We start from the raw sequence: 25,696 nt of genomic DNA on the forward strand, positions 1-25,696 counted from the left end.
TTTAATTTGGTTTGGAGTGTCTGTTTCGAAAAATATGTTTTTTGTCTGGGTTTTTTGGGACTTGGCATTCTCAAAATCAAAATTAGAGAGTTTCCACAAAAACAAAAAATGGCTTTGCAACGCATATCGTAAAGGTGAATAAAAAATGTGAAAATTCAAAATGGGTTTTCTCACAAAAATTCAAAACAAATTATAGGCAAAACTATAAGCTAAGGGTATACAAAAAATATAACAAAACATTGACTTACCTAGCCAGTCTGGTAGAAGTGAGCCCGCAAGAGATTCTGAGTATCTCTTACCTGGAAAAAACAGAGAGAAAAAGGTATTCAATTATAAAGGTCAAGGGCGTCAGTGTGCCTCACATGTTAGTAAAAAAAAATAAAACCATCCAGTTAAAATAACAAAATAGTGTGTTAACCACATATAAACTAATGAATAATATAATTAAAAAGTGACTTAAAATTTAACAACATTAAGTGTAAAATATAAAATAAGTTTAGAAATAAATAAGTCTTGTGATGTTCGGTGCTTAAAATAAAATGCACAATAAAAATTTAATTATTTAAGTAATTAACCAAAAAATGGGAATTTAATAAATAAACAAAATTGTAATTGGTTTAATTAAGAACGTAAAGAACACATTTAATGAATTAGTTCACAATATATATGGGTTATAAGGCTTTGTGCAAAAGTATCTTGCTTATTTATGGTGAAAACTTCCACTTTTTGTTGTAAAATGTAAAAAATAATAATGCTTAAATTGCCGCGCCTGTTTGAGCAACTATAAAAGCAACCTGACTCGCTAAGCAGTGAGTTAAGTTTTTCATAAATTTGCGCAATTTGAGGCTGCCGGAGGTATTTCGTTTATGCGCATGTAAATAACCCCAGGTAAATCATAATTCTAAGCTCAGCCTGGGGACTGTTGTCCCATCTCCCATCTTCCATCTCCCGGCGTTCTCTAATGCTAATCTAATAACTTTAGCCGTCTCAAGAATTTATTTGCCTCAACAGCAGCGCACAAAATTATGCACGGAGGGCAGACCCTAATCCTCCGGCCCAAGGTAAAAGTGTTCCCGGCGGAAGACGTTGGAGCGCGTCAGGTGTGCGCATTAAAAAGGAGACCTCCCCGCCACCCCCCCTATCCACCAATTGCTCCTCGCAATCTGGTAAATTCCGTACAAAGTTTTAAATAATCGAAAACGACACGACGCACTTGGCGAAAAGTTGAAGCATGTAAAATTTGCATAAATAACAACTAAATGCAACTTGGCGCTGGGCAAAATGTTGCCAAATGATGAATTGAGCGGTAGACAGAAAAAGTGGCTGAGGCGTTTTTATCCAGAAAAGGTAATTTTAAGGCAGATGAAGACATAATTTCTTGTTTAAATCTCTTATGAAAAATTACAAAGAGAATTTAATAAATTTGGAAATTTTTAAGTAAGTATAAATATTAAAAGTGCTGTTTCTTCCTAAAACACTTTTTTTTATGTCAGATGCTGGGTTTTGGGATTTACTTAATGTTGATTGTAAGCTCGCTCAAAAAAAAAAAAACCCTCGTATTTTATTAGTTTGTAAATGCCATTTAAAGAGTCTGTTAAATAAACGAGTAATTTTAGGTGCAATGCAAACAATTTAAAAATATGTTCCCTGCCATACTGACACTCCACCTTCCTTGTAGTTCGCTGGCATTTTGATTTTTGATTTTGAATGGATTTTTCATGAACTCCGTCGGCATCCCACAGCCCCTCAAACCCCCCCTTTGCGCTCCCCTCCAAAGTTGGCAACTGCAGCCAACTCAATCGACGCGTCTCCGTTGGCGTCAAAAATGGGCGTAGCTTAAAAAAATAACAAATGAAAGCAACATGGGGAGGAATCAGGCCGAGGTATTTTTTTTTATTTTCGCTGTGTCTGCTGCGCTGTTGTATGCAAATAAATCAGCGGCGCCCCATCACATGTCTCCGGATCGAGGGGATGGACAAAGGGGAGCGGCCTGCTGCAGTGCGCAAAAACATATCTCACACTATTTGTCATGCTTTTAGATACTTTTATTTTAAAATAAATTGCAAACTCTTTTGCGACAGTCGCCCGTACCCCCGCTCAGCAATATTTTATAATGAAAATCCGCGACATGTGCATGCGAATGCAGTGGAAATGCAGCAGCACAATTTTCACATTCGCATTCGACCAAATTTATCGCGCCAGCAGTTCGGGATTTTCGAATTGGAATAAATGCGCGCCAGCCAATAAATAAGTTAAATTAATGGCCGTGTGTTGACTAATTTTTTGTCGCCACTTGCCCGTTTACTCCCTCTGTTTTGCTGTTGTTGTATTGACGGTTAATAAAATTAGCCAAATTTACGTCTCTTTACCCATTCGGCCATTAACAATGACCATCATCCCCAAAAAGGCCAACAAAACACACACAAACCCAATCTCTTCCCATCTCGAACCCTTCCGATTGCATCCCCCTTAGATGGGCGGCACAATCTGTTACTGGATGTGCTGCCAAGCGTGAGAGAGTAAAGTCCCTTTGCCTGGATTTATTATTTTTACAAGATAAATGCAACATTTTACATTGGAATTTACGGGCGTGCGCCGAAAAAAGTCACAGCAAAAACAACGCCAAAGGCAAAAACAAACAATGACAAAGTCGAAAGTCGATGTACAGTGGGGCAATAATAAAGTAATAATTCTAAGAAGTATTTAAATTTTTTTTTTATGTTTTCCAAATAAAAAATTTATTTTTTACTAATTCTTTATTTTTAATTTTCTTTTTATTACTGTACTATATTTATTACATTATTTTAAATAATTTCTAAACTATTCCACAGTTTTTTGTAACCACTGTCCGATGAGAATAAATTTCACGTGGCAACAAGGGACAGGAGTTGAAGCAACAAAAACAGCAATGGCCAGCGGCCTTTTGGCCATTTTCGATAAAGCACATTTAAACAAATGAAAATCCTTTAAACGAGGATAACACACAGAGAGCACGTCCATGCTCGGTTTAACCCCATGACTCCAGGAACCCCCAGAATCCCCAGCCCCTGAAAACCACCCCATTCCCGCAACGGATTCACTTGAGTGTGTAATTGTGTATTTATTTGCGTTATTTGACAAAATATCAACAAGCACAATCAATCCTCAACACTCCCATCCAGGGAGTGCGACCTCGCATCCATTTGGGGCCCCTCCCCCTTGGCCCCTTTTAACCCCCGCCCCTGGCCTGTGGACTGCAAATTGCAAATGCTGCCATATGTCTGCCAGGGTTGCCAGGCAGAGAAATCCATTTAAATTAAAGCTGAGTTGAGCTGCATTCGAAAACGCATAAATATCGGTGTGTCTCCCCGTCTGAATGTATATGTATATGTGTATATATACCCGGCAGATCGGGGCTACAAGTGTATATGTGCGTTGTGAACTTTCAATTTGAGCTGAATTCAAATTTAGTCCAGGCCAGGGCAATAAAATGTGCGCAAAAAAAAAAGAAATGGGAAAAATCGTTTGTTGCTCCTCTTTCTTTGCCTCCGAACTTTGGCTCAATTTTCGCACAAATTTAGAGACTGCAAAAGGCAAAGAGGACTTGTATGGGGTCTGCAATTGTATCTTATGCAAATTTTCCTAAATTAAACAAAATCTTCGAAAACAGAAAAATAAGTTTCAAATTTATAGGCGAAACTTGTGTATCGAACCTAAGTAATGGTCGCAACTTCAGGCCTAGGACCTTTGCAGGACCTCCTCTAAACCCAACAGTGTGTGCTGAAATGCCAGGACCTCCCGTACACATACACCCCTTCCTCTTTGCGAGTGTATTTGCGAGTGAGTATCTGTGTGTGTGTACAATGCGACAAAGACTTATGGTTTCAGTGCCGGAATTAGAAGCTTTCTCTGCCTGCATTTCCACTGAACAGTGAACACTGAAAACTGAACACACTGCACTTGTTGTTGCTGCCGCCGTCGGTGGAACATTTGTCGTCCTTGTTGCTGCTGCTGTTGCCCACTGTAAAATATATTGCGAATAATTCTCAATATATCGTAAAATGTCTGCTGCTAGTTCAGTAAATATGCAAAGCTCGTTTAGCGCAAACAGTTGGGGGTTTTGGGCGGGAGTTTAAGGGTCGGTTTCAGGGAGGGTTTCGTCCACTGATTTAGGGTATTGGCAACTTTTGGTGTTGGCTAAAGAAATGGATTCAAAATAAAGCCCTTACGAGTGCATAAGAGTGTCATTAATCATGGCTGCGACCAATTTGAATGGGGAAAAATACACTGAGCGTAAGAAAATATATATTATAGGAAATCTTTATGCCAATTTGTAATAAAAAATAGTAAAATATATATAATATGTTTTTATGAGGCATATTATTTTAGTAATATTGAATTCATGTTAATCATTGAAACGTTGTTTTGTTTTCAACCATTCCTTCTCCCATTTAACCCCTTAGTTAGCTTTGCATAAAGGGTGGCATTTGCTCCAGCCCCCCCAAAACCCATGGACTCTCGAAAAGGGAAACATATGGCATTCTGCGAGTACATTGACGATGGGTCGCACACTTTGACAGTTAATTTCGCAATTGTATTTCAATAACAATAAATTTGCACGTACGACATAAAGTGCGCTGGTGTGTGTGAGCGCTGTGTCCTGTGTGAAATTGTGTGCAGCTGATAAAGCCTAAACCCAGAACATTTGGTGCGGCAGCTAATACGGAATCTAATTAAATTTTAGCTGCTCTACGCACACCCCGACATCCGAGTACATGGCAAATGGCACAGCAGCACTCCTTTGCATACACATTGATCAATTAACAGACAATATTTTCATTTCGCCAATGGGTTAATTTATAAGCAACTCCACATTTTCTAAGGGGCTGGCCGAAGTGAAAATGTAGTTATTTTCTAGCTAAATAAGACTGGCTACCTCATGATTTTTCTATGTTTTCGAAATATTTTAAGAAAAAATTAAAACAAAAAAAAAATAATTTGAAAAATATATGAGTTCAAGTTCAAGGTAAACTAGGAAAACATTTAAAAATGATTAATAACCATAATATAATTAATTTTTCAAATTATTTAAACAAAGAAATTTTTAAAATTGCATGCTTTAAAAATAACATAAAATGTTGTATAACATATTATAAAATATTTCCATAAAATATTTTATAGTGATTTATCAATCACTGCTACTTTTAGCTATTAAAAATTAAATTTACCAGCACTAGATGGGTGTGGGTAGTACGAAAAGGGGGAAGGACCGAACCATATTGTTAATGGCGCAAAATCCGGGAAGCAAATAAAGCGGCAAGCACGCGACTCAGCCGCATGGCCGACAGGTGCTGCAATGGCCGCCTGTCTGAGCCGGACTCGCCCCGCTTTCGCCTCTCTTTCGCCCGCCATCTACCCTTCTCTTTCTGCTGGCAGGGGGTGGCTTGCACCCTTCGCACCCTTGCAACTGTTTCCTTTCGGCCATCGTGTGATGGCATTCCCTGGCAGTCGAGGAATGCCAAAAGTGCATTTCCCCTCTCTTCCTCGTCCCATCTACCCCTCTCTCTCTCTCTCTCTCTTTGGCTTGCCCTGCAATTGTTTTGCAAAGAAGTCCCCTCGAACCGTGTGCTAAATGTCAAGTTCAAATGGCAAAGTTCTTCAAATGAAATGATGCTGGGTGCCGAGGACTGAGAACTGAAAACTGGGAACCGGAGTTTGCAGACGGAAGTGCAGCTGGAATTGTTGTCCCACCTCGACTGCACTTTATGATCTGTGAATTTGTTGCCAATTTGCAATTGTTGCTTTAACCGTTTAGTTAATTTGGCTTGAAAGTTTTACCATCCTGGGGGGAATTTCGGATATGTTGCTTAATGGAGAGTTGGCCACTACAATACTTTCGGAATTCGGTATGTAACTGAAGCTTGGCAGAGATGGAATCCTTATTTGGAGTTAGGTGAAGTTTATTATCAAGGTTTTTTTTATTATTACATTCTTTATATTTTCTAAAAAGGTTCGTACTTTAAATAATCTTCTCTTCACAAATTGTATGGTTTTAAGTTCTACATTTGTAAAACCAGCATTGTTTATTTCCCTTTTTATCATAGCTACAAAATTTCAAACACACCTTTCAAGATGTGCATTCGCATTGACCTTTGTTGACCCCTTGGAGACACTTTGCACCCTGCTAGTTCTCATTACAACGGTTTCTCTCCTTCAAGAGTAGCAAAAAGTGTCTTTTTTTCGCACACACACATACCAGACTTGCAAAAGCGAGCTGGGTTTTATTAGTGTGTGTGTCTTCTACTTGGGCGCGTGTGTTAAGCTTCACTTGAATGTGATTTATGTGATCCGTTGCAAATTTATGGCCCCAAGTTTTGTTGGCTCACACACACTAGCGCACTAGACCATGGGCAAAACTCTTTCTGGCCAGAATTACCGCGTGGTGCGCCTTTTGTCCCCCTTTTGCTGTTGTGGCTGCAATTGTTGCCGTTGTCAACGTTGTGCCCTTTCCTTTTTCCTTTTCCTCCTCCCCTTTCTCCCTGCCCATTTTCCTTTCATTTCCCCAACCCAGAAGCTGCCAAGTGACACAAACAAACAAAAGAATGGCGAGGAGTGGGAAACCCAGGCAGTTGTAGTGCATACAACTAACTATTTTCTATATATTAAGCGCCAGGCACTTCCAGCTGCAGTGGCGCCCCCTGGCGACCAAGCCCTTCACAATGATTGAATTGTCAACTTTGTTTCCTTTTCGGGAATATTTTGGGAGGTGCGGGGGTACTAAGGGTCTTACACGGCGCAGAAAAACAAGTGTTTTCATAAAATATCAGGAATAAGATTTCTATTTTTAAAATCCATTGTATTGGTCTATAAAAATCTATTTTAAATGGTAGTACATTTTTGTAAAATTCTTTTTTTAAATATATATTATTTTCTAATGAGTTTATGTTTCTCAATTTCTCCTCGTGCACTGATCCTCGCTTCTTGTTGGTCACTTGGCTGCTCAAATGCACAGCGAATACTAAATATCCGGACTCGCTTTTCGCATTCCCCAGTCTCCTGGGCCAATGTCAAGTGTTCCACTGAGCCCCCCCCCCCCTCCGTTTCTCCACCAAATTATGAAATTGCTAAGCGTCCGCGGCGTTTGCAACTCTAAGTGACATTTGTGTGACAGACATGTGCGCGGCGTGCATCCGTGAGTTTGGTCCGTGATACACGTGCTTCCAGCCCCGGAATCCCTTTGTAATACCTACTCCATATCCCACTGCAATCCCAAGTATAAATGTAGATATATTTTATTCCGATCTGGATCCATCACACAAAACGGGCTGGCGAAATTTCGCTGGTCTCGCGGGTCAAGTGATTTGTTTATGAGCCAGCCGAACCTCAACGGCTGGCAATTTGTTGTGACATGTGTAAGCGGCACGCCGGTAACGGCCAACAACAACTCATTAACCCATGCTGAACTCTGCAGCCCCCCTGGCCAACTGACAGCTACAAAATTGAGTTAGTTAACAGTTTTATACGCCGAGGCGCGCATTTTGCGTGTTTCTGCAGGAATTCAGATACAGATACAGATTCGGACCCGGTCGGGATGCAACCGCAGCGAAACTGAAGACGGTCGACGGGACAGATAACACCCAAGAAAGAGCCTGGCTCTGGGGATCCGAGTTGCGGTGCCAAGACGCGAAACTCGGGACTGGGGACCCAGCAACAAAGCAGCCCAAGTGACACTCACAAAATCTGACAGAGGCAGCAGCGGCTTTACCAAGTTGTTGTTGTGGGAAATGCACTGAGAAAAGAGGAGTGAGTCCTGTCGAAATAATTTAAAATATAATCTAAAAGTGTTGACTAAGAAAATACAGTTATAACTTAATTCAAACTTCACTTTTTAACTTTTATAACCAATCTATTTAAAAAAATGTTATTATTAGACTGATAAGCACTAAATTTAAATAACATATGAATATTTTGAAGAATATCTAGAATATAATGTCAAAGTTTTTGCTTTAAATATATTTTTCTTTTACATTTTATTTTTATCAAATGGCCATTGAAGTATTTTTTCCGCAGTGCATTGTTGCTGAGTGACTTGCGCGCATGCGCAGCCGTTTTGCTTTATTACAAGGACAAGGACTGAGGCCCAGGGGCGGTGAAAAGGGGCAAGGGGCGGCAAAAAAGGGGAGAGGGGCAGGGGGCTCCGAGCGAAGGCCTGCCAAGTGACACATGAAAACGAAACGAAAATGACAGCGGCAAGTGACACTTGGCCGGCAGCAGTAACAGCAGCTCAGAGGATCGCAATGGCGGTGGGCAGGGGCGATATCTGACCATTGTAATTTCATTTGTAATTAGCTGAATGCAGTACGAGAGAGATCCGTCGGGTGTCGCATGGCACAGTGGGCCAAAATGCCAGGGGCAGTGCCAAAAAATTAAAAAAAAAAGAAAAGAGAACAGAACAAAAATCAAGGGAGCCTGGTGCGACATTTTGGTGCGCCGAATGCCATATTTTATTTCCATTGCCAAAAGTGTCATGTTACAGAGATTTATGGGCGCTGTCACTATGCCGTCTCTCTCTCTCGCTCGCTCTCTTGCTCCCCATCTCTCTCTTTCTCTCTCACGACGAGCTCACGCCCAAAAATTTGGTCATGTTTTGTGTTTGTGTCACAGACACAACACAACAAAGTTGCGCATAAATACGGAAAAATACTCTGACCAATTCCAAATGCATCGAGTGCGATAAACAGGGCCCGAAATACTTGGCATACGACTTTTGGCCAGCTATCAGCCAGAGTTTGGATCGGTGATTTACGGCCGAAAGTATTCCCAATGCCCAAAACTACCTGTTCTATCGATCTGTGGGCCCTAACTTTCTTTTCCATCCTCCGGTTCGAATGTTTGGGCAGCTCAGGTGTCAATACACTCGCTTGCGGCAGCCGCAGAGGCGTCTGATTCCCAGTCTAAGACCCCTCTCCAATCCAATCCCATTCCATCCCAATCCCAATCCCCCTTCCTGGCCAAAACCCAACTGACAATGACATATTTGGCTGGCACTTTCATCGCACGTCCATGTTAATATGCTCAAGATTTATGGCCCCAGCTGACAAAGGAAATGGCATTCGGGCTCAATTGTCGTTGCTGTTGTTGTGCACATCCATTTTGTTGCTGCAGCGGAAAGTTGCATAATTTTTATGGACACTCGTTAATAGATCATCGATTGAGATTACAGGGAAGCGCTCGATTCTGGTTCGGTTCCTCTGCGGTGGGTCTGGGATCCTTGGAATTTCCCCGAAATCAGGGGACATTTTGTGGACGTGATTTTGATTTCGATTGGGAAGGTTGGGGAAAGGGTTCCGATTTATTTTTAGTTCGTTAGTTAGTAAAATAATTATTTTAGGATTTACAATAATATTTATATTACTTTTCACTTTCATTTAAACAATAATAAAATCATAACTTCTAAAGTCTTACAAAAGCTGACACCTATAAAACTTAATGCGAATCAGGTAAATCCAACCAAATCTCTTATCTGAGAAAGATCTTAAGTCGTATAACAAACTCCTTAACCTGTCTAACCTCTGTCTAATCAGAAGAATTATCTCACCTTTGCCAAATCCCATTGACGGCTGCGAATATCGTAAACGATCTACGGCCGCCCCGAAATATTCCAATTCGAATAAAGGTGAGATTCATTTCAGCGAGAGCACATAAATTAATGCCCAGAGCAGGGTCTGAAAACCGGCTGAGCGAAAAGATGATCGATCACCAGGTGAGCGAAAGAGAGGAGCCAGATAAATAGAGAGAGAGAGCGAACGCACAAAGAGCGAAAGAAGAATGAGAAACCGGGGGAGAGAGAACGCATACCTGTGCGGTGAGCAAGCAAACACTTTTGAGCATCAGGTGAAGATCACTTTAGTTTTCCAGCCATTTGACATTTCCAAAATGGGATCATGCACGCACACCATTGCGATCTGTCACTTGTATCTATGAGTGGTCGCTTCCAGTCACCTGTATCTGTGAGTGATCACTTCCAGGTTCATTTCATTTTCATTTGCCCAACGGACATTGCGCTGTCATGACGTTTGTCTCTTTTTTCGGGTCTGCGCGATCAGCTGATCATGATGGCCGCCAAAAGCAGGTTTTCAACCCGACCGAGCATTATTAATCATAAACCGAAAATGGAAAGAGAGGGTCCGTGTCCCAAAGAACTGTGAGTGAGTGGGAACGACAACAAATGCTTTTCAAATACACCCAAAATTTATTTATGGCCTGAAGCCAAGCCGACGGCTGGCAGTCCGCGACATGCACAAAAGTCATTTATTTCGCGGACACTGCTTTTTGACCTAGAAAATCAAATCGGTAGCCGCTGCGATTCGTATCTCCCAGATACACACGCACTTCCGCTGCCGCCGAACCCATAAATTATCTGCACTACATTTCCACGATTCGAAAGACGGGAGGGGATGAAGGCTCCTTTCGGGGCTTTAATTTCAAATCCCTAACTCGCTGAAAGTTCCGCAACCTTTGGAAGAACCCTTCATTTGTCCGCTGACCAACGCCTCGAACGGATCTTGCAGCTTTTGCAGCCGTAGCCGTGATCTTGACCAAGATCGAGGCCAGTTTACCGCCGGCATTTCGCGATCTTCGCAGCGCGCTCTCTTGTTTTGTTTTTTTTCTGTTCCTCTGCTCGTTTCTCGTGTGTTCTGCCGATCTGGAGCAAATTGGTTTTTGGCGGTTAATAAATTTTCAAATTAATTGACTAATTGCATACCTACAGCGGAGCGAACAGAATTGCAATAAAAGTGAAACGAAAGAGCAGCCCAAAAGAGATACGGATGTAAATTCCGCGATAAGGTTCCCGGATATTTGGAGTCATCGCGAGTAAATATCGCTTTAGCTTGCAACTCCCCATAGAGGTGGTCCCATCTACAATCTATCTGTGTTTCCAACTCCAACCGTTCATTAAATGTGTGGCTTAGTAAACAAACTGCTATTTGAAAACTGTGTTCACTTCGGATCCAAGATACAAACGTTTTTAATGACACAATGATATGGTAAATTACGCCACTGCAAATGGCATTTTTCGTGGCCTGCAATCACACCAGCTAAATGGAGTTTAAAGTGTTTTGTGCTATTTGAAGAGTGATTACTGACTTTGGAAGTAAATACACGGTGTTTTGTACTTTTCTAAAAGCAAAAATTGTGTGAAAGGTTTTTAGTATGTTCTATTTTCTAGGCCATGGACAATCAGTGCTTTAAAGTTTAACTATAACCATATATATACGTTGTAGAATAAAATATATAATTTAAACATTAATATAACTTGATAAAATAAGCCATAAAATAATTTCTGATGATTTATATTTCTTTGAACTTGTTTTAACACAATCTTTGTCAAATGTATACTCCACATTGTCATCTTTATATCATAGGGATTAAGAATAACATTGTAAATAATAGTTTTATCATTTTCATATATTCTCTTTATCTACATCTGAGTTCTACTTCGAATAATTAGCACACGCTTTGCCACCTCGTTCAGACCTCCCCGAAGTGTTCATTACGGCAATGAAGCCGAAATTACTAATTCATTAATTGAAACCTGCCCGGTAACATTCAGTCCGAGAGTCCGGCTCTGACCGGGCCAGATGTCCGTTGGCTCGCAGGCGACACATGCCAGGATGTCCTTGCCATGGCCACCCCATTTTCGCCCCCTTTGGCCTGCAGATGCTGCAAATGCCAACGGTAAAAACGAAAGTGCCCTGTTTTGCCATTTTATGAACTGTTTCTGCTCCGCTGGAGAGCGTACAACACTTACACTTGCCGCACACAAAGTGCTCCCCAGTTAATAATTTCGAAGTGTGTAAAATCAAATTGCCGGCACGTTGCGAATGCGGATGTGTGAGCGGAGTATCTGTCTACATATGTATGGCCGTGTGTGCTATGTTGTTGGCCTAATTTGCCAGTGATTTGAAGCCCATCAAATTAATGGCAGAATTCTTCTTTGAGCTTTGGTTCTTGAATAATTTATGCATAAGTGTGATGCGACAGTTTTTGGACTTTCTTTTGCTTTTTAGCATATGTGGAATTTTTGCACCCTGCACATTCCTTATTTTGTGTGCCTTTTTTTTTGGCTGTTCTACGGACGGACATTTGTCCGTATTGCAGGTGCTGTCGTTTGTTTGTCTGGACTCGGTCTCTTTCTCTTTCTCTTGGTCGTTTTCTCCTTTTCTCTACTGGCTGTTATTGGGTAATGTCTATGAATATGAATTATGGAAATTGCAGAGCCACAACGACAAGGACAACGACCAGCGAACAAGAGCCTGAGTATTCACAATACTCACAGTCGCATTTGGCACCATTTTTTGTTTGCCCGTTTTTTTGTCATTCGTTTGCAAATTTTAAAACTCCCCTGGGAGGATTTTTTGTTGATTTTTGAGGGTGGGGCGGTGTTTCCGAATATTTGCAGGCGATTTTTTGAGGTCGTTGGAACAGTGACCGAGTTTCGTTGTTTTCTGTGTTCGATCTATTTTAAATGGGGGCTTCACTTGGTCGATTTCATGAAATACTTTACAATAAATGGTTTTTTCTGCAAACTAGTTACTATAATCTTTCAAAAAATAGAAAACTATACTTTAATTTGTTAAAAACATCCCTCGAAATCGAAAAGCCCTCAGGCGAACCTGCTCCTATTAAAATCGCATAAATTCAATTAAAAGCGAACACCGAAATTATACGAGCAAATAAAAAAAGGAGCTCTCCCGTTCGCCCCCGACTGGCCACGCCCCCTGCGTCGGACATCCGCCGCTGACATTTACATTTAATGCTTGCAAATTTAACAAATAATATTCAATTAACAATTTGAATATGAATTTATTACAGGGGTGCCGGCCGACGGAGGCCGGACCGCGCGTCCAAAGTGGTAACAACTTCGACATCGCCAATCGACATGTGAGGGGAGGGTTTTTAGCGGGAAGTAACGAGTTGGCCAAGTGGCCGACTTGTTTACCCTGCCACCAGCAAGCACACAAGGCGAAAAACAGACAAAAAAAACACACACAGAAACAAAAAAACGCAGAAAACAAAACAAAGCCAGGGAGAGGGAGAAAAAGTTATGTGAAAAAGGTGGGAAAATGCAAGCATTGTTAGCCTTTTGGCCAGGCTAAAAGGTAACGAAGCATGCAGCCACTGACGGACAAACGGACAAGCGGACAAACGGACAACCATACGGACACTCAGATGGAGGAAGCCGCGCAGGAAGCGCAAGGAGCATGGCACAACTCCTGGCAGGCCGCACATTTCAATAATTATTAACTGCAACATGCTACATGCAACATGGCCACATGCAACCTGCAACACGCCGCACAGTAGCAACACTCACATACACACAGTAACTAGGGGGACCTGCAATTATCAAAACTTGTCCAAATTGACATTTTTTGTTTCCCCGTCCAGCCAGGTGGACACACAAATGGAGTTGGGGGGCGTCAGCCCGTTGGCCATTGCATTTTGGCACGTTGCGGATTTTGAAATGCAAACACGGCATTTAATTCTATTAAGGCCGCTATTTAATTATCTCTTGCGGGTACGGACCGAAAACGCAGCGTTCAATGTCAGTGAAGCCGGAAGAGAGCGTTTGTTCCTCTGGTTGGCTGAAAGACCACTCCCCTAACCTCCCCCAAAAGTGCCCCTTAAGTGCCGGCCATAATCCACAGCCAGGAGCAGCGGGCTTATCGGAGCTTATCTGCGAGTGCCAAAAGTGATGCCACACGGAGAAAATTGCAAATCGTTTTTATCTACCAGATTTCCCCAAAAATATTACTATTTTATAATTATCAACTTGGTTTTAGCAAGTAAAAGAACCCAACATTGTTTTAAGATGAAGAATGTAATGGTTTTTATTTATTTTACGTATTTTAAGTATTTATATGATGTTTTTTTAAGTTCACTGGTTTGTAATCATGGGTGTAATAATTCCACTATTTTGATAGCGCTGTAACATTGCAGTTCTTTTGATCACCCCGTGAAAGAATCACCATTTCTCTCCGTGTACGTGTCGTGGATCTCAAATCTGGGATAGCTGATCGCGGATCCCCAAGTAGCTGCCCACTTGTTGCGCCTGTGCCAACATTTAGCTACCGATTTGCACGAGATTATCAATTGAATATAAATAATAAGTGGGAGCCAAGTGGCTGACTACGGAGCATCTGGGTGGCTTAACTTCGCTGATGGCCCGGCAATTTTTCGCCCCAATGCACCGCCAACAATGTATGTAATTTGAGTGGCCTGCCCAGCACAAAACCAAAAAAGAAACAAAAAAGCTCAAGACCCGCGCTGATCAGAGGGAGTCCCTCCAACCCCAAGTCCCCTTGTTCACGTGTGTAATTGGATTTTAAGAAGTAGCTGCGCGAGACAAGACTGATTGATAACCTCGCATCAAAAGGTCCCAAACAACAGGCTGAAATAAACGCCTTCAGTGGCTTTGGGGCTTTGATGTTCGCGTTCGGCGGCGAATATCGTAAACGTTTTTGATTCAGACGAATGGGATGTACTCTTATATCAGGGGATACGAAAAATTATATGGAATTTTACACTATTTTAATAGGTTAGGAAAAATTTTAGTTTCTATGTGTGGAGAATAATTTTTTTTAGCAATATTGTTCATCTTTAAAAAATGTAATTGCATTTGTTTGTATCAAAGAAAAAGAGTAGCAGTTTATCCTCTATATAAACGTGCATAATTAAACAACAAAAACTATTTAAAATTCATATTTTTATCTAAAAAACTGTTAATTAAGTGAATTTACACCCGAAGTGCAGGGTATGTGGGGAAAACACGCAATTCGGCTGCTTGATCGGCAGCAGGAACCAAAGCTGATAGCACGAGGTACTATAGGGAAAAGGGAGCCGCTCAAACGAGGCGTCCAACAGGGCCCAGATCTGGATGCCCCCCTGGATACCCCTTACTTCCACCCAACTCATCCCACCGTGCGTGTTGGCCGCGTTTGTTGGCCAATTGAATTGCCATGTTTAATATTAATTGCCACCGGAGCAAGCAGCTCGAACATGGTGAGCTCTCTCGGCTGGCGCGTAATCATGGGACAGTGAATCAATCATTTCCACACGCGGCCCCCAGGTTTTCCCGGTCCACCCACAGCCGCGCCCCCAGAGTTTATAAATCTAGCCCACATAAAAAAAATAACGTATGATAGGGTATTTTAGACACCGACACCGAAAAGGGATTTGTTAGTATACCTGCACTAGTCTCTATGATCTATACTCTATTTTGCGAAAACTTAAAAGCGAATAATGTAATGAAATAAAAGTGGAAATTTTCTTACCCATGTCTGTTGATATGCCGCCGTATTGTGTTAAATCAGATCTTATCTTACCTGAAAATGCAAGCAAAGCGGAGAGAAGAAAACGTTTAAAAAATGTGGAATCAAAATTGTTTGCTCTCGAGAGATCTCGAGATGCAGATGGTTGGTGTTTGGAATATGGGGTACGTGGGGATCTGGGGATCTGGAGGGGCAACTTGGGGTTAAGCAGCCGCACGTGGTGCGGAGCAGGTTAAGATTTGCTAACCAAAGCTTTGTTGTATTCGGTTGGATAATGGATATTGAATAGAGAAAGATGGAAAGATACATGTGATAATTGAAAGTAATTTAACATGAATTAAAAAGAAATTGTTTTTTAAATTTAAATAATTATGGAATCAGAAAATTGCTTAATTAGATCAAGTATATCTAAGTAAAGTATTACTTTGCATAATATCCAGAACAAATGTATAATTTATGAAGCACTATGGAAAACAGTTGCAGTAATTATTGTTTAACCATATAATTATTGGTATGCAACAATTACGTGTTGATCATTAAAAAGGAATTAAAGACGTATGTATACCAGTGATATCGCCCTTTAAAATCCAATTTCTAATGAGTTAAGTTCTAAGCCACTCAAAGTTCTCTCTATAAACTCTTGATAACTCGCCAGTCACTACGAGAGTCGTTCAAAGTTTGAACTGGGGCTATCAATCCCATTTAGACTGATTCATGGACACGGCACTATCGCCTCTTTCTATCGCGTTTGCTGGATGTCTCGCCTTTTTTCACGATATTTAGCGTCGCTTCAGCTTTGTTTATGCCATGAAAGTGCAAAATGTAAACAATCCGAAATGCCAACGCCTCGAAAAGTGGGCGTTCGGGGGGTGGCGAGGTGCGAGGGGGCGTCGGCAGCTTGCCGTGGAAAAGGTAAAAGTATAAAAATATGATTTAATGGCAGCGATAAAACACGTGTGTATTTAAATATGCGCGCCTGGCGCCTGAGTAAACGTAATTTCCAGCTCACAGACACACCGAAAGCCGAGTGCCGCACACAGATACTGCTGATACTATGTGGCCATCCAGACGCAAAGAAACAACAAAGAAAATATTAAATTAAAAAGACCAAGAAAACGGCCAAAAACTATGAGGGGCAAAGGGTTTTAAATTTGACAAACGCTTGGTTCTTCTCTCTGCTCTTTTTTTTCCGTCTGTAAATGTAAATGAAAATGAAAATTATGAAAGAAAAATTAGAGGAAAGGGGCCCAGCCACTTTAGACAAATTCAAACAAATGGCTGGCTAAAAGGGGGAATGGATGCTGAATTCTGTTTACATGCGACGCGACTTGTAAAAATTAAACATTTAGTTTGCGGTCTTGCCCCTGGAAAACTCAACCCTCGCCTCTTGTGATTTTTCACACCTTTTCCGCGGGGGGAAAATGATTTTTATGACTCTTTAAGGCGGCGCACGCTTCGTTTTTGTAGGAGGATTAGCCGCCAGTCGCATAAATGAGAAAGAGAGGCGTCTGAAAATCTCTGGGATGAGAACGAGAGCATTTTCCGGCTGCAGCTTGCGGCGTCTTTGGCCTTTTATTGCCCCATCAAAGGGGCTGATATAAATCTTAATTGCCGACCCAAATAAATAGACGCCGAGAGCATGTGGCATACGGAACTTTGAGCAGAGCCTCAGCTCGACGACAGAATGCAACTTGAACGCCGGAGAGATTCACTTTCGAGTGGAAAACTCGTTAGCTATTTAGCATAAACACTTTCCCAGTTTTGACCAGCAAACTGATAACAACTGGTCGCCAACAGCAACAACGAGAAGTTGCAGCCAGAAGATGTCATTAAGGAAACATTAAATTGACATTAATGTGGCCCCCCGAAAAGAGGAGGCGCAGGATCCGAAAGTTCTGACCAAAGTTCTTGCCCAGATAAATCAAAATAGTAATCTATAAATTATAGTATAGAGGCAAATGTTTGGAGAATGCGGCGAACCAATCGATGACCCAACAAACGAAAAAATATATATTCCGAGCTGCTATAACAGTTACCCACATTTTGGTCGAGGCAGATCTCGTAAATCATGGAGAGCTGGCAAAACAGGCTCTTGCTGGAGGGTATCGACGAATCCGAAATGCCCTAATTTTGTTTTACCATAGAGTGGGTAGTGCCAACTAGTTTGGAAAAGACGGGGGCTTTCCCCCAAAAAATCAAACATGAAATAACACTGTTTAACTCTTCATTCATATACAATATTCTTGAAAATTTTGAATGGCGTGGAGACGCGAAAGAAATATTTATGCCTAATGATCTTCAGGCTTGTGAACATGTGGCATTGAAACATGTTTCTACAGTGAGAAAAATAAATGTTGATAGAATGCCCTATTAAAACAAAATTTGGTAATAAAATGATTTTTAAAATATTGTTAATTTTTCAAATTTAAGGGGCAAAAATTATATTTAGTTAATTACTTTATTAATATTTTTATAAATATTTTTCTGTGCAGTTCTATTGGCATAGCCACCTGAAGCCACTCGACTGGACAATTGTGAACCCATTAATCTTTGTCTTTTTAGTCTTGGAGATTTCTATCTTAATTGAAGCTCATTATAATATGCGTTTCCTACGATGCGGCGTGTTTGTTTGCTGGTAGCCCAACTTCTGTTACACAACCCGAAGACAAGCGATATTCAAACGAGATGGAGATGGCGATGGAGAGACTAGTGGGCAGCTTTTGCACTCGAAGAACTGGGTTCTCTGTTTGGATGTTCGTGGGGATCAGATCGCAATCAGGCCGTCCGATCCCAATACAAAATCCCGGCAAGAGGCCACCACCAATGAATTATTAATAATAAATAAATCATTATTAAAATCAAAATAATACGCAAATATGCATATTATCGGAAACAACATGGAATTGCGAGTGTGGTTGTGTGTGTATGGGTTTCTTTTCATGTTTACGCCACTTTCTCATACAGACACACAAGTGGTTATAATGAATGATTTGTTGTTTTATAATAAACACGCCGAGCGTCGAGCAGCAATGTTGGCGTCTTCCAAGTGGCGATATGGCTATGACGTAGCCACCAAAGGGTTAAGGGGGGTGGAGGTGAAGGTGGTCTTGTGTTTTGGTCACTAAAGTCTGCTATATGTTCCCATACCATACTCCCTCGTATTTTGTACGAATATATCCCTGTACTCACGACCCTTGTCCCTTTTGGCATGGCTGCATGGCTCTACCCATCTCTTTTTCACCCCCTGTGCATGTGCTTTTCGGCCGGGCCGTGTTGTTGTTTTTATTAGGTATCAAAAACACCTTAAAACATGATTTTGCAACTGCCAAGAGAAGACGTCCGCACAGTGGGCCCACAAATATGAATAATAACTGCTTGTTCACATGGCATTTGTATGTTAAAGAGATGATCGATAACGCCAAACTGCCAATGTCACAATGCGGAAGAAACTGGCAGTACACATATACTCTATTAATTATTTCTTATCTGCGATCGGTTCCATACATTATAGCTATTATATGAAAAATACAACACCTAATCATTTTTATTGGGGGCATTTAGGGGAGAACTATGAATGGCGAATGATTGTTATTCTATTCAGAATTGATACTTTGGAATATAATAATTTTTAACAACTTAGCGCCACCTAGTTTTTGCTATTAACCTTAACATTTGAATAACAATATTGAATTATGTGTTCTCATTGAAATTAATTGGCTCCAGCTATAATAATTGTAATATAAGATTTATAAAAAATAAATTGATAATAATATGGTTTTTTAAAATAAATACATAATGGTTTTATAATTTTTTAATTTTATATTTATTTGATACCTTGTTTAAAAAATTATTAAAATTTCCTGACATTTTCCTCTATCAATATTTACAAATCTAACATATTTTTTTTTAGCCAGAAATCGTTGCCTTTGCCCATTGCATCTACGCGGGCCTCGAAAAATACAAGAGGAAAGCCAAAATTGCTCCTCGCCCTGCAGCTCCTCGTTGTTGTTATTATTTTTGTTGTTGGGCCATGTGTCTGGGCCACTTTGTGTTGTCGTCGTTGGCGACGTCGACGTCTTGCAACTTTGGTCTCCTCGACTGGCAGTCGCAGTCGCAGTCCGAGTCCAACGACTTGAGGACCGCCAAGGTGCTTATTAAATTCCTTATTTAAAAATACATTAAAAAAATGCAAGAAGCTGCCCCAGAACCCGAAAACCAATCCCCGAAAAAAGCGATCCCCGGGCAGGGGGACTCGCAAGGGGCATCCCTAGCATCCGCCACAGAAACTGAAACTGCGATGCTCAGAGGCGCTTTGATTTGTTTCTGATCTTCTGACTTTGCATTTTGCGCCCGGCGAAAAAAATAAAAATGATTAAAAGCGCGCGTTGAAAGGCTTTCCTGTGTGTGCGTTCGCTTGCACTTCGCCATTTACATAATCAGCGGCATCATCGACGCACTTCCTTTGCTTTGGCGATTGCAATTAATTGCATGTTGCAGTGGCAACTGTTGCCCGACATTTGAACTGCAGAATTTCGGAATGTTGTACAGCCCACAGCCCATTAACCTTGAGAGGATATATGACGTGCCCTCCCCGGTCCTACGTGTTCGCTACAATTGCAGGTAGATATTGGCCGGAATACAAGGCATCCCGATAATTACGTCACAGCGTGAGAGTTCTTTGCTCGGAAACTGCGGCAAATATGAATTATGATTGCCCGATACGTGTCAATTGCCAGTCCGGCCGGCTATTCTCAAGGTCATTGTGGGACAAAAAAAACTACAAGCCGCAATAAAATCTATCTTTCAGGGTGAACTATATTTACACAGAGAGAAATAAAGATCGCCGAAAATATAATTATCTACAAATTTTAACTTGGTGTAAATCTATTTTCTGTTGATTAAAATTATTCGTACTATATATTTACTATTACATTTTTCTACTTTTTCAAATATACCGTGTTTTTTATATTTTTAGAAAATTATTACTATTTATAATTAATTTCTGTACAATATTAAGAATATACTAAGAAAACATTTCAAAATAAGAAGTAATAAACATTTTTCTTTATAAAATTTCTAATATGATATAAAATATTTTTCGGTTGATAATTTAAAATATTTTGTTGAATGAATCAACCTGTGTGTTATATTTTGCCTTGTGCCCTGGTCCAAATTAGGCGGCCGACAAATTTCGGACAGCCGCAGAACTCAGCCATAAACCACTTCGCCGACGTGAACCTCACACACCGGCCCGGGCAAATAAAGCAAATTTACGAATTTATGTTGAAATTTATCGATAATGACTTAAAAGCCTTCAGGACAATGATTTAATGCTCCTCGCCCGCCGCTCGCCGTGTTCGCACATACAACACACAACGGGCCCAAGAACAACATATAGCAACGCCAACTGCGACTCCGACTCCAAAGGCCAGAAAACTCTGATGTGGGTTTTTCAAATGTGAAGCCATGTTTAGATACGATAAAATTGAATTTGGTTTGCATTTCGGGCCGCAGATCAGCGGCAAATGATCGATGATCGCTGGAAGTGTGCGCCGATTTATTTATGACTTGATTTTCCGTTGCGATCGTCCGATTTAATCAGTTCGCTCAGAGCAAATCGCTTAAAATTAAATTATTTTCGCATTATATGTTTGGAGTAAATCAAATTCGCGATAGCAGTTGACAAATGGCAATCAAGCGGATTTGAATTCAGCGAGATGGAGATAAGACAAAACAAAATATATATTTAAAATCATGTAGATCCCATCGGCAGATAAACAAATTCCCAGGTTTCAAGTTCACAAAATTCAACTCGGTCTGAATATCGTAACTGGCTACGAGCCCGCCGTTTCTTATAAGAACCTAATTAAAAAGGTAAGTTCAGGTAATCTTGTTTGAACATCTTCAGGTAAGAATTCATTAGAACTTCTTAGAGGAAATTCTTAAGATGTTATAACTCTGAGAGATTGTCTGACGAACTGAAAGTGTTATACGAGACACCCTGTATGAAGGTTTTTGGCAATGGTTTTTTTCTTCTCTTTTTTTTTTGCCAGGCCAATTCATCACCGACACTTCAGACTGGGCTGGAACAGCGCATAAATTTCATTACGCTGATCATCTCGCAGAACCGATCGATTGGAGGGGAAAACCTGTCGCAAGGCTCTTGAATTTAGTTCAACTTTAATTGTTTTTTAACCAGCTCTTCGCGTTGGCTATAAGTGAAATTTGATTGATTTTTGAAGGGTATTTTTTACGAGCTCTTCGCAGTACACAGAAAAAACCGGAAGTAATTAAGCTATATATTAAGAGGTATTTAAATTAAGTTTTAATGTTAAATATTATACGAAGTCAAGACTGCGTAATTATTAATTTTTTCATATAATATCTTTCGACCCTTGATACACCTTATTTTTCTCAGTGCCACCTTGAGTGCAATTTATGTTCGATCTTCGAGCACCTAGACCTCCTTCGGCTGACCTACTCTTGGCATTGTTCTTGGCCCAAACGGCAATCTCAGACACAAGCCGTTCGCCTCGCTCGGCTGGTGGCTTAAACCCGTGGAAAAAGTCGGGCGGCGAGGTGCTAAACGTAATTACATAATGGCGTAGTTAACCGTAATAAGCGCGACTTCTGCGCGCAGTGTGTGTCCTGAAAGGATTCTTGCCCCTTCTCGCCGACTTCTGTGGCTGCCTTCTGCTATTTTCTGCCTTTTCTGTTTTGCTATTTTGCAGCTCTTTCAGCCGCATGCCATAACTCAACTTCGTGCTGCTCGTTGCCGCTCTCTTGTTGCACAAATTGCAGCTCACTTGGGCAGCCAGCGCTGCAACAATTACCGCCGAGCATCATTAAAAGCAAAGGTGACAAAAATTAGTAAACAAAGTGTTGAAAATTATGAGGCAGCCGTAGCGCTGCAAGGTGTCGCGGAGCGGAGCAGGTGGATTCGGAGGGTCTGGTCTGAGCTGGTTTCTTCGCCCATTTTCCAGACTACCCATGGCTCTTGTTTATGGCCCTGATCTTGCTTAGAGTGATTAAATCGCTTAAATTGCCGGCCAGCGAATAAACTATCGCCAGATTGGCAACCCAAATAGGGGGTTTTAAATAGAATAAGTGGAAAACAATTTGCAGTTCATTCAAAGTCTTTTGGCCAAAAGGAATTTCTAAGAGCTCGTTTCGCATGGGTTTATAAAGTGATTTACCAATCTCGAAAATTTCACATTTTAAATTTTATTTATTGAAAAACAGGTTTTTTTATGTTTCATGCTAAATAAATTTTGATAAGTGTATTATTGCTCGATAAAAATCTTGTTGGCATTTAAAAAATTTAAATATAAGTATGCGAAAATAATTCAGATTTTTTTAAGATCAATTTAATATTAGAAGCACATAAAAAGTCTGGGAAAAATTGGTTTGCAATTTCTTTACAAAAAAAAAAAATTTCATTAAATCTAAATATTTTTCCAATTGATTGTTACTAAATTGTATAAATGCTTGGGAAACAATTTTATTAAAGACCCTAAAGCACAATTAGTTCATTAAAATATTTTTTTTTAACCGTTTTTTCTGTTTTTTTTTTAATATTTATTTAAAAACTATGGAGCTTTTATAATTGATGTCGAAATTCTATAAAATAAAGTTTAAGTAACAGGATATGCTGTTAAACTATTTTCTCAGGAAATTGTTCATTTTAAATTGTTAACAAAAAATTTTTATACTTTTTACTTCGAAAAATACTAATTTTCTAATATTTTTGTTGGTGTACAAATGCTTTTTTATTATTTTTTATTTGAAAACCGATTTAAAAGTATTTTTTAAACTAATTTTTTTAAATATTTTAATGTTTGATTTCCAATAAGATTTTCATATAAATGTCTGTTTTCACCGCCTTTATTTATTTTACTTGGCTACTTTATTGTGATGGCCGATTATCTGTTTTCCCTACGATCGATTTGAGCTCTTCATTATTTTGCCATTACATGTTGACTTTGTCTGTGAATCGGAGCAGAGACGGCAATTAGTCACAGGATGACTTTTGTTGCCTTAGCTGCAATCTGTTGAGCCTGATAACAACTGGGGAAACAACAAAGCTTTGGTACATGCACACATAGAAGGGATGGGGGATGTTTGGGGGACTTTAAGTGGACTTGTGCTACAGTGGACACTCACTTTTGGTCGGATCTTCAGGACACTCACCTGCGATAGCCATCCAGGGGTAGAATGTGTGATTGCTGGCCTGGTGTAAACTGCTGGCGGCCGCCGTTTGTGCGGCAGCGGCGCCCGAGATGGTGCAGTTGGCATTCCAGGCGGTGCCCGCTCCGGCCACGCCCACGCCGCTCTGTACGCCCCCGGCGTTGCCATTGCCGCCGCTGACGCTCACATTGCCGCCGGCACTGCCGCCGCGATGGCTGACGGGACTGCCGCCCGACGTGTCCAAGTAGCCGCCCACTCGGGAGTCTGGGGTGCAGGCGGAGGGTCTGACGGGCATGCCGCCCGCCGGATTGTTCTGTCCATTTGCATTGGCCGCATTGCCGCCGTTGGCGTTCCCAGTGGCTCCAGTTCCGCCCGCTCCGCCGCCCCCGCCGCCGCCTCCTCCACCCCCGCCGCCATTCGAGCCGCCCGTGTTCCAAATGTCCTTGTAGCCATTCACCGCATCCGCCTTGATGTTCAGGCAGTCCTGTTTGTAGGCACCGGCTCCGTCGCCGTATATCTTGTTGCAGGCGGCCGTGATGCTGGCGTCGTAGGGCGAGTCCTGGGTGGTGCGCTGCAGATGGTGGTTGGCATAGGGACTCATGCCCAGCGAGAGGGGGAATCCCCTGTAGGCCGCCGCCGCTGCGCTGGCCGTCTGATCGTGGTGGCCACCGCTGCCCATCGCCATTCCGGTGGCCTGGTGCGGATGGCCATAGAAGCCGGAGGCCTGCTCAAAGTACGAGTTCATTGCGCTGCTGGCGGTGAGAATTTTGGCGGTGCTCCGTCAGAGACGGGCTGAAAATCGTTGGGGGCTTGACTGATTTTGCACGGGTTTCTTTGCAAGGGTTCTGCGATTTTTGGCGGATTTTCAAGTGTTTTCTCAGCTATGTCGGGTGTTCATTTGCCTTCTTTTTGAATAACTTTTAACTATTGTTGAGATTTTTCAAGTTTTTTAAAGCTTGAAAGATTTTAAAGTTTTTGATTTATTTGATTTTTGATTTCAAAATGTCTTTTATTTGTTTAATATGGTTGAAGATTTTTCGGTATTTTTTAAGAACCAATTTGAAATTTTTTCTTAAGATAAATCAACTAATTTTGAATTCCTTAAATATTTGTAAAATATTTTTTGTTTGGTAAATATTTTTTGTAAAGTTAATTTTAATTATTGCACTTTCCACTCGAGGCCTTTAGTTTAGGATCTAAGCACTAATGTTTAACTCGCATAAATAATTTTAAATATTTCTCCACTATTGTTTTTTGGGTTTCACAAGTGTTTCGTATACTTTGTTGCGTTTGGGTTTTTGGTTTTTATAGCCAATTGCACTTTGCTGTTAATTGAATTCGAATTTGAATTTGAATACTTGTTTTGCGCTTGCCTTGGCACTATCAAAGGCTCGTAAGCGTTACGATTATTACTATGTTTATTGTTATTGCAATTATTATTATTATTTTTATGATTTTTATGGTTTTAACGATTTAAACGATTATTAGCCTTAGTGCTGACCGAACGGGCGCGATAGTGCTCTGCTGACGGATTTCCTCGAATCGGGATTGGGATCGCCAATTTAGTGGAAAGCGAATTTTCCGCGCGGCATTCACGGTCGGACGCGTGGGCGAGCGGTAAAAGCGCTGAGGGCCAATAATAACAATAATGCCGCTGATAATGTGGATAATAAAACAAAGCGCGCGCCTGTTATCCAAACCGTTGCCATCAAACGAATGTGCCACCAAATCGCAGTTGCCAGTGTTTTGACTTTGCTCCGCCGAACCACTCATCCAAAATCCACTCGACTCGGCCAAAAGCGAGTGAGAATGAACGCTCCAGCCAAAACAGAGAGCCGGAGAGTGCTCAAACCAGCCCGCTCGGATGAATTCCCTTGGATGAATTCATTTTCAATCGTCGCTCGGCTCGGTGCCTTCGAACTTGTTTGAGCGCTCTTGCGCTCTCCGCATTTCCCGGGGTGGGCGCCTCTCGTTCATCATTCGCGAGCAGGGAAAATGCGCTCGCCGCGGGAAATTCATCATGGAGGAGGGCTGATTTTCCTATGGGCCAGACCAACTCACTCAACTCAGTGGCGAAAAACGCTCCGTGGACTGCCCGCCAGTTGCCAGTTGCACGCCAAGCGATGCACATCTCGCTTTTAGTCGGTTTCACCGCACTTATGACTTTTTTTTGCTGCTTTTTCTGCCAGTAGAGGACT

General features: G+C 41.2%; 1 protein-coding gene across 8 annotated transcripts in view; it reads right to left on the reverse strand.

Annotated features, from left to right (window-relative positions):
• Nucleotides 1–25,225, reverse strand: part of Ubx (Ultrabithorax) — an 81,282-nt gene extending 56,057 nt beyond the window's left edge. For 2 of the 8 annotated variants that reach the window (XM_017149025.3, XM_070216114.1), the window contains exons 1-3: nt 23,475–25,225; nt 15,315–15,365; nt 249–299 (exon numbers count right to left, since the gene is read on the reverse strand). In XM_017149025.3, coding sequence (XP_017004514.1) covers nt 249–299; nt 15,315–15,365; nt 23,475–24,243 — 871 coding nt within the window. In that variant the 5' untranslated portion in view covers nt 24,244–25,225. Of the gene's footprint in view, nt 1–248; nt 300–15,314; nt 15,366–21,716; nt 22,132–23,214; nt 23,379–23,474 lie in introns of those variants that run through there. The other 6 variants (XM_017149028.3, XM_070216115.1, XM_017149026.3 and 3 more) reach the window with 5 other exon arrangements.
• Between the last annotated feature and the right edge of the window lie 471 nt (nt 25,226–25,696).

The sequence above is a fragment of the Drosophila takahashii genome, chromosome 3R, assembly GCF_030179915.1.
Source record: "Drosophila takahashii strain IR98-3 E-12201 chromosome 3R, DtakHiC1v2, whole genome shotgun sequence".
Lineage (NCBI taxonomy): Eukaryota > Metazoa > Arthropoda > Insecta > Diptera > Drosophilidae > Drosophila > Drosophila takahashii.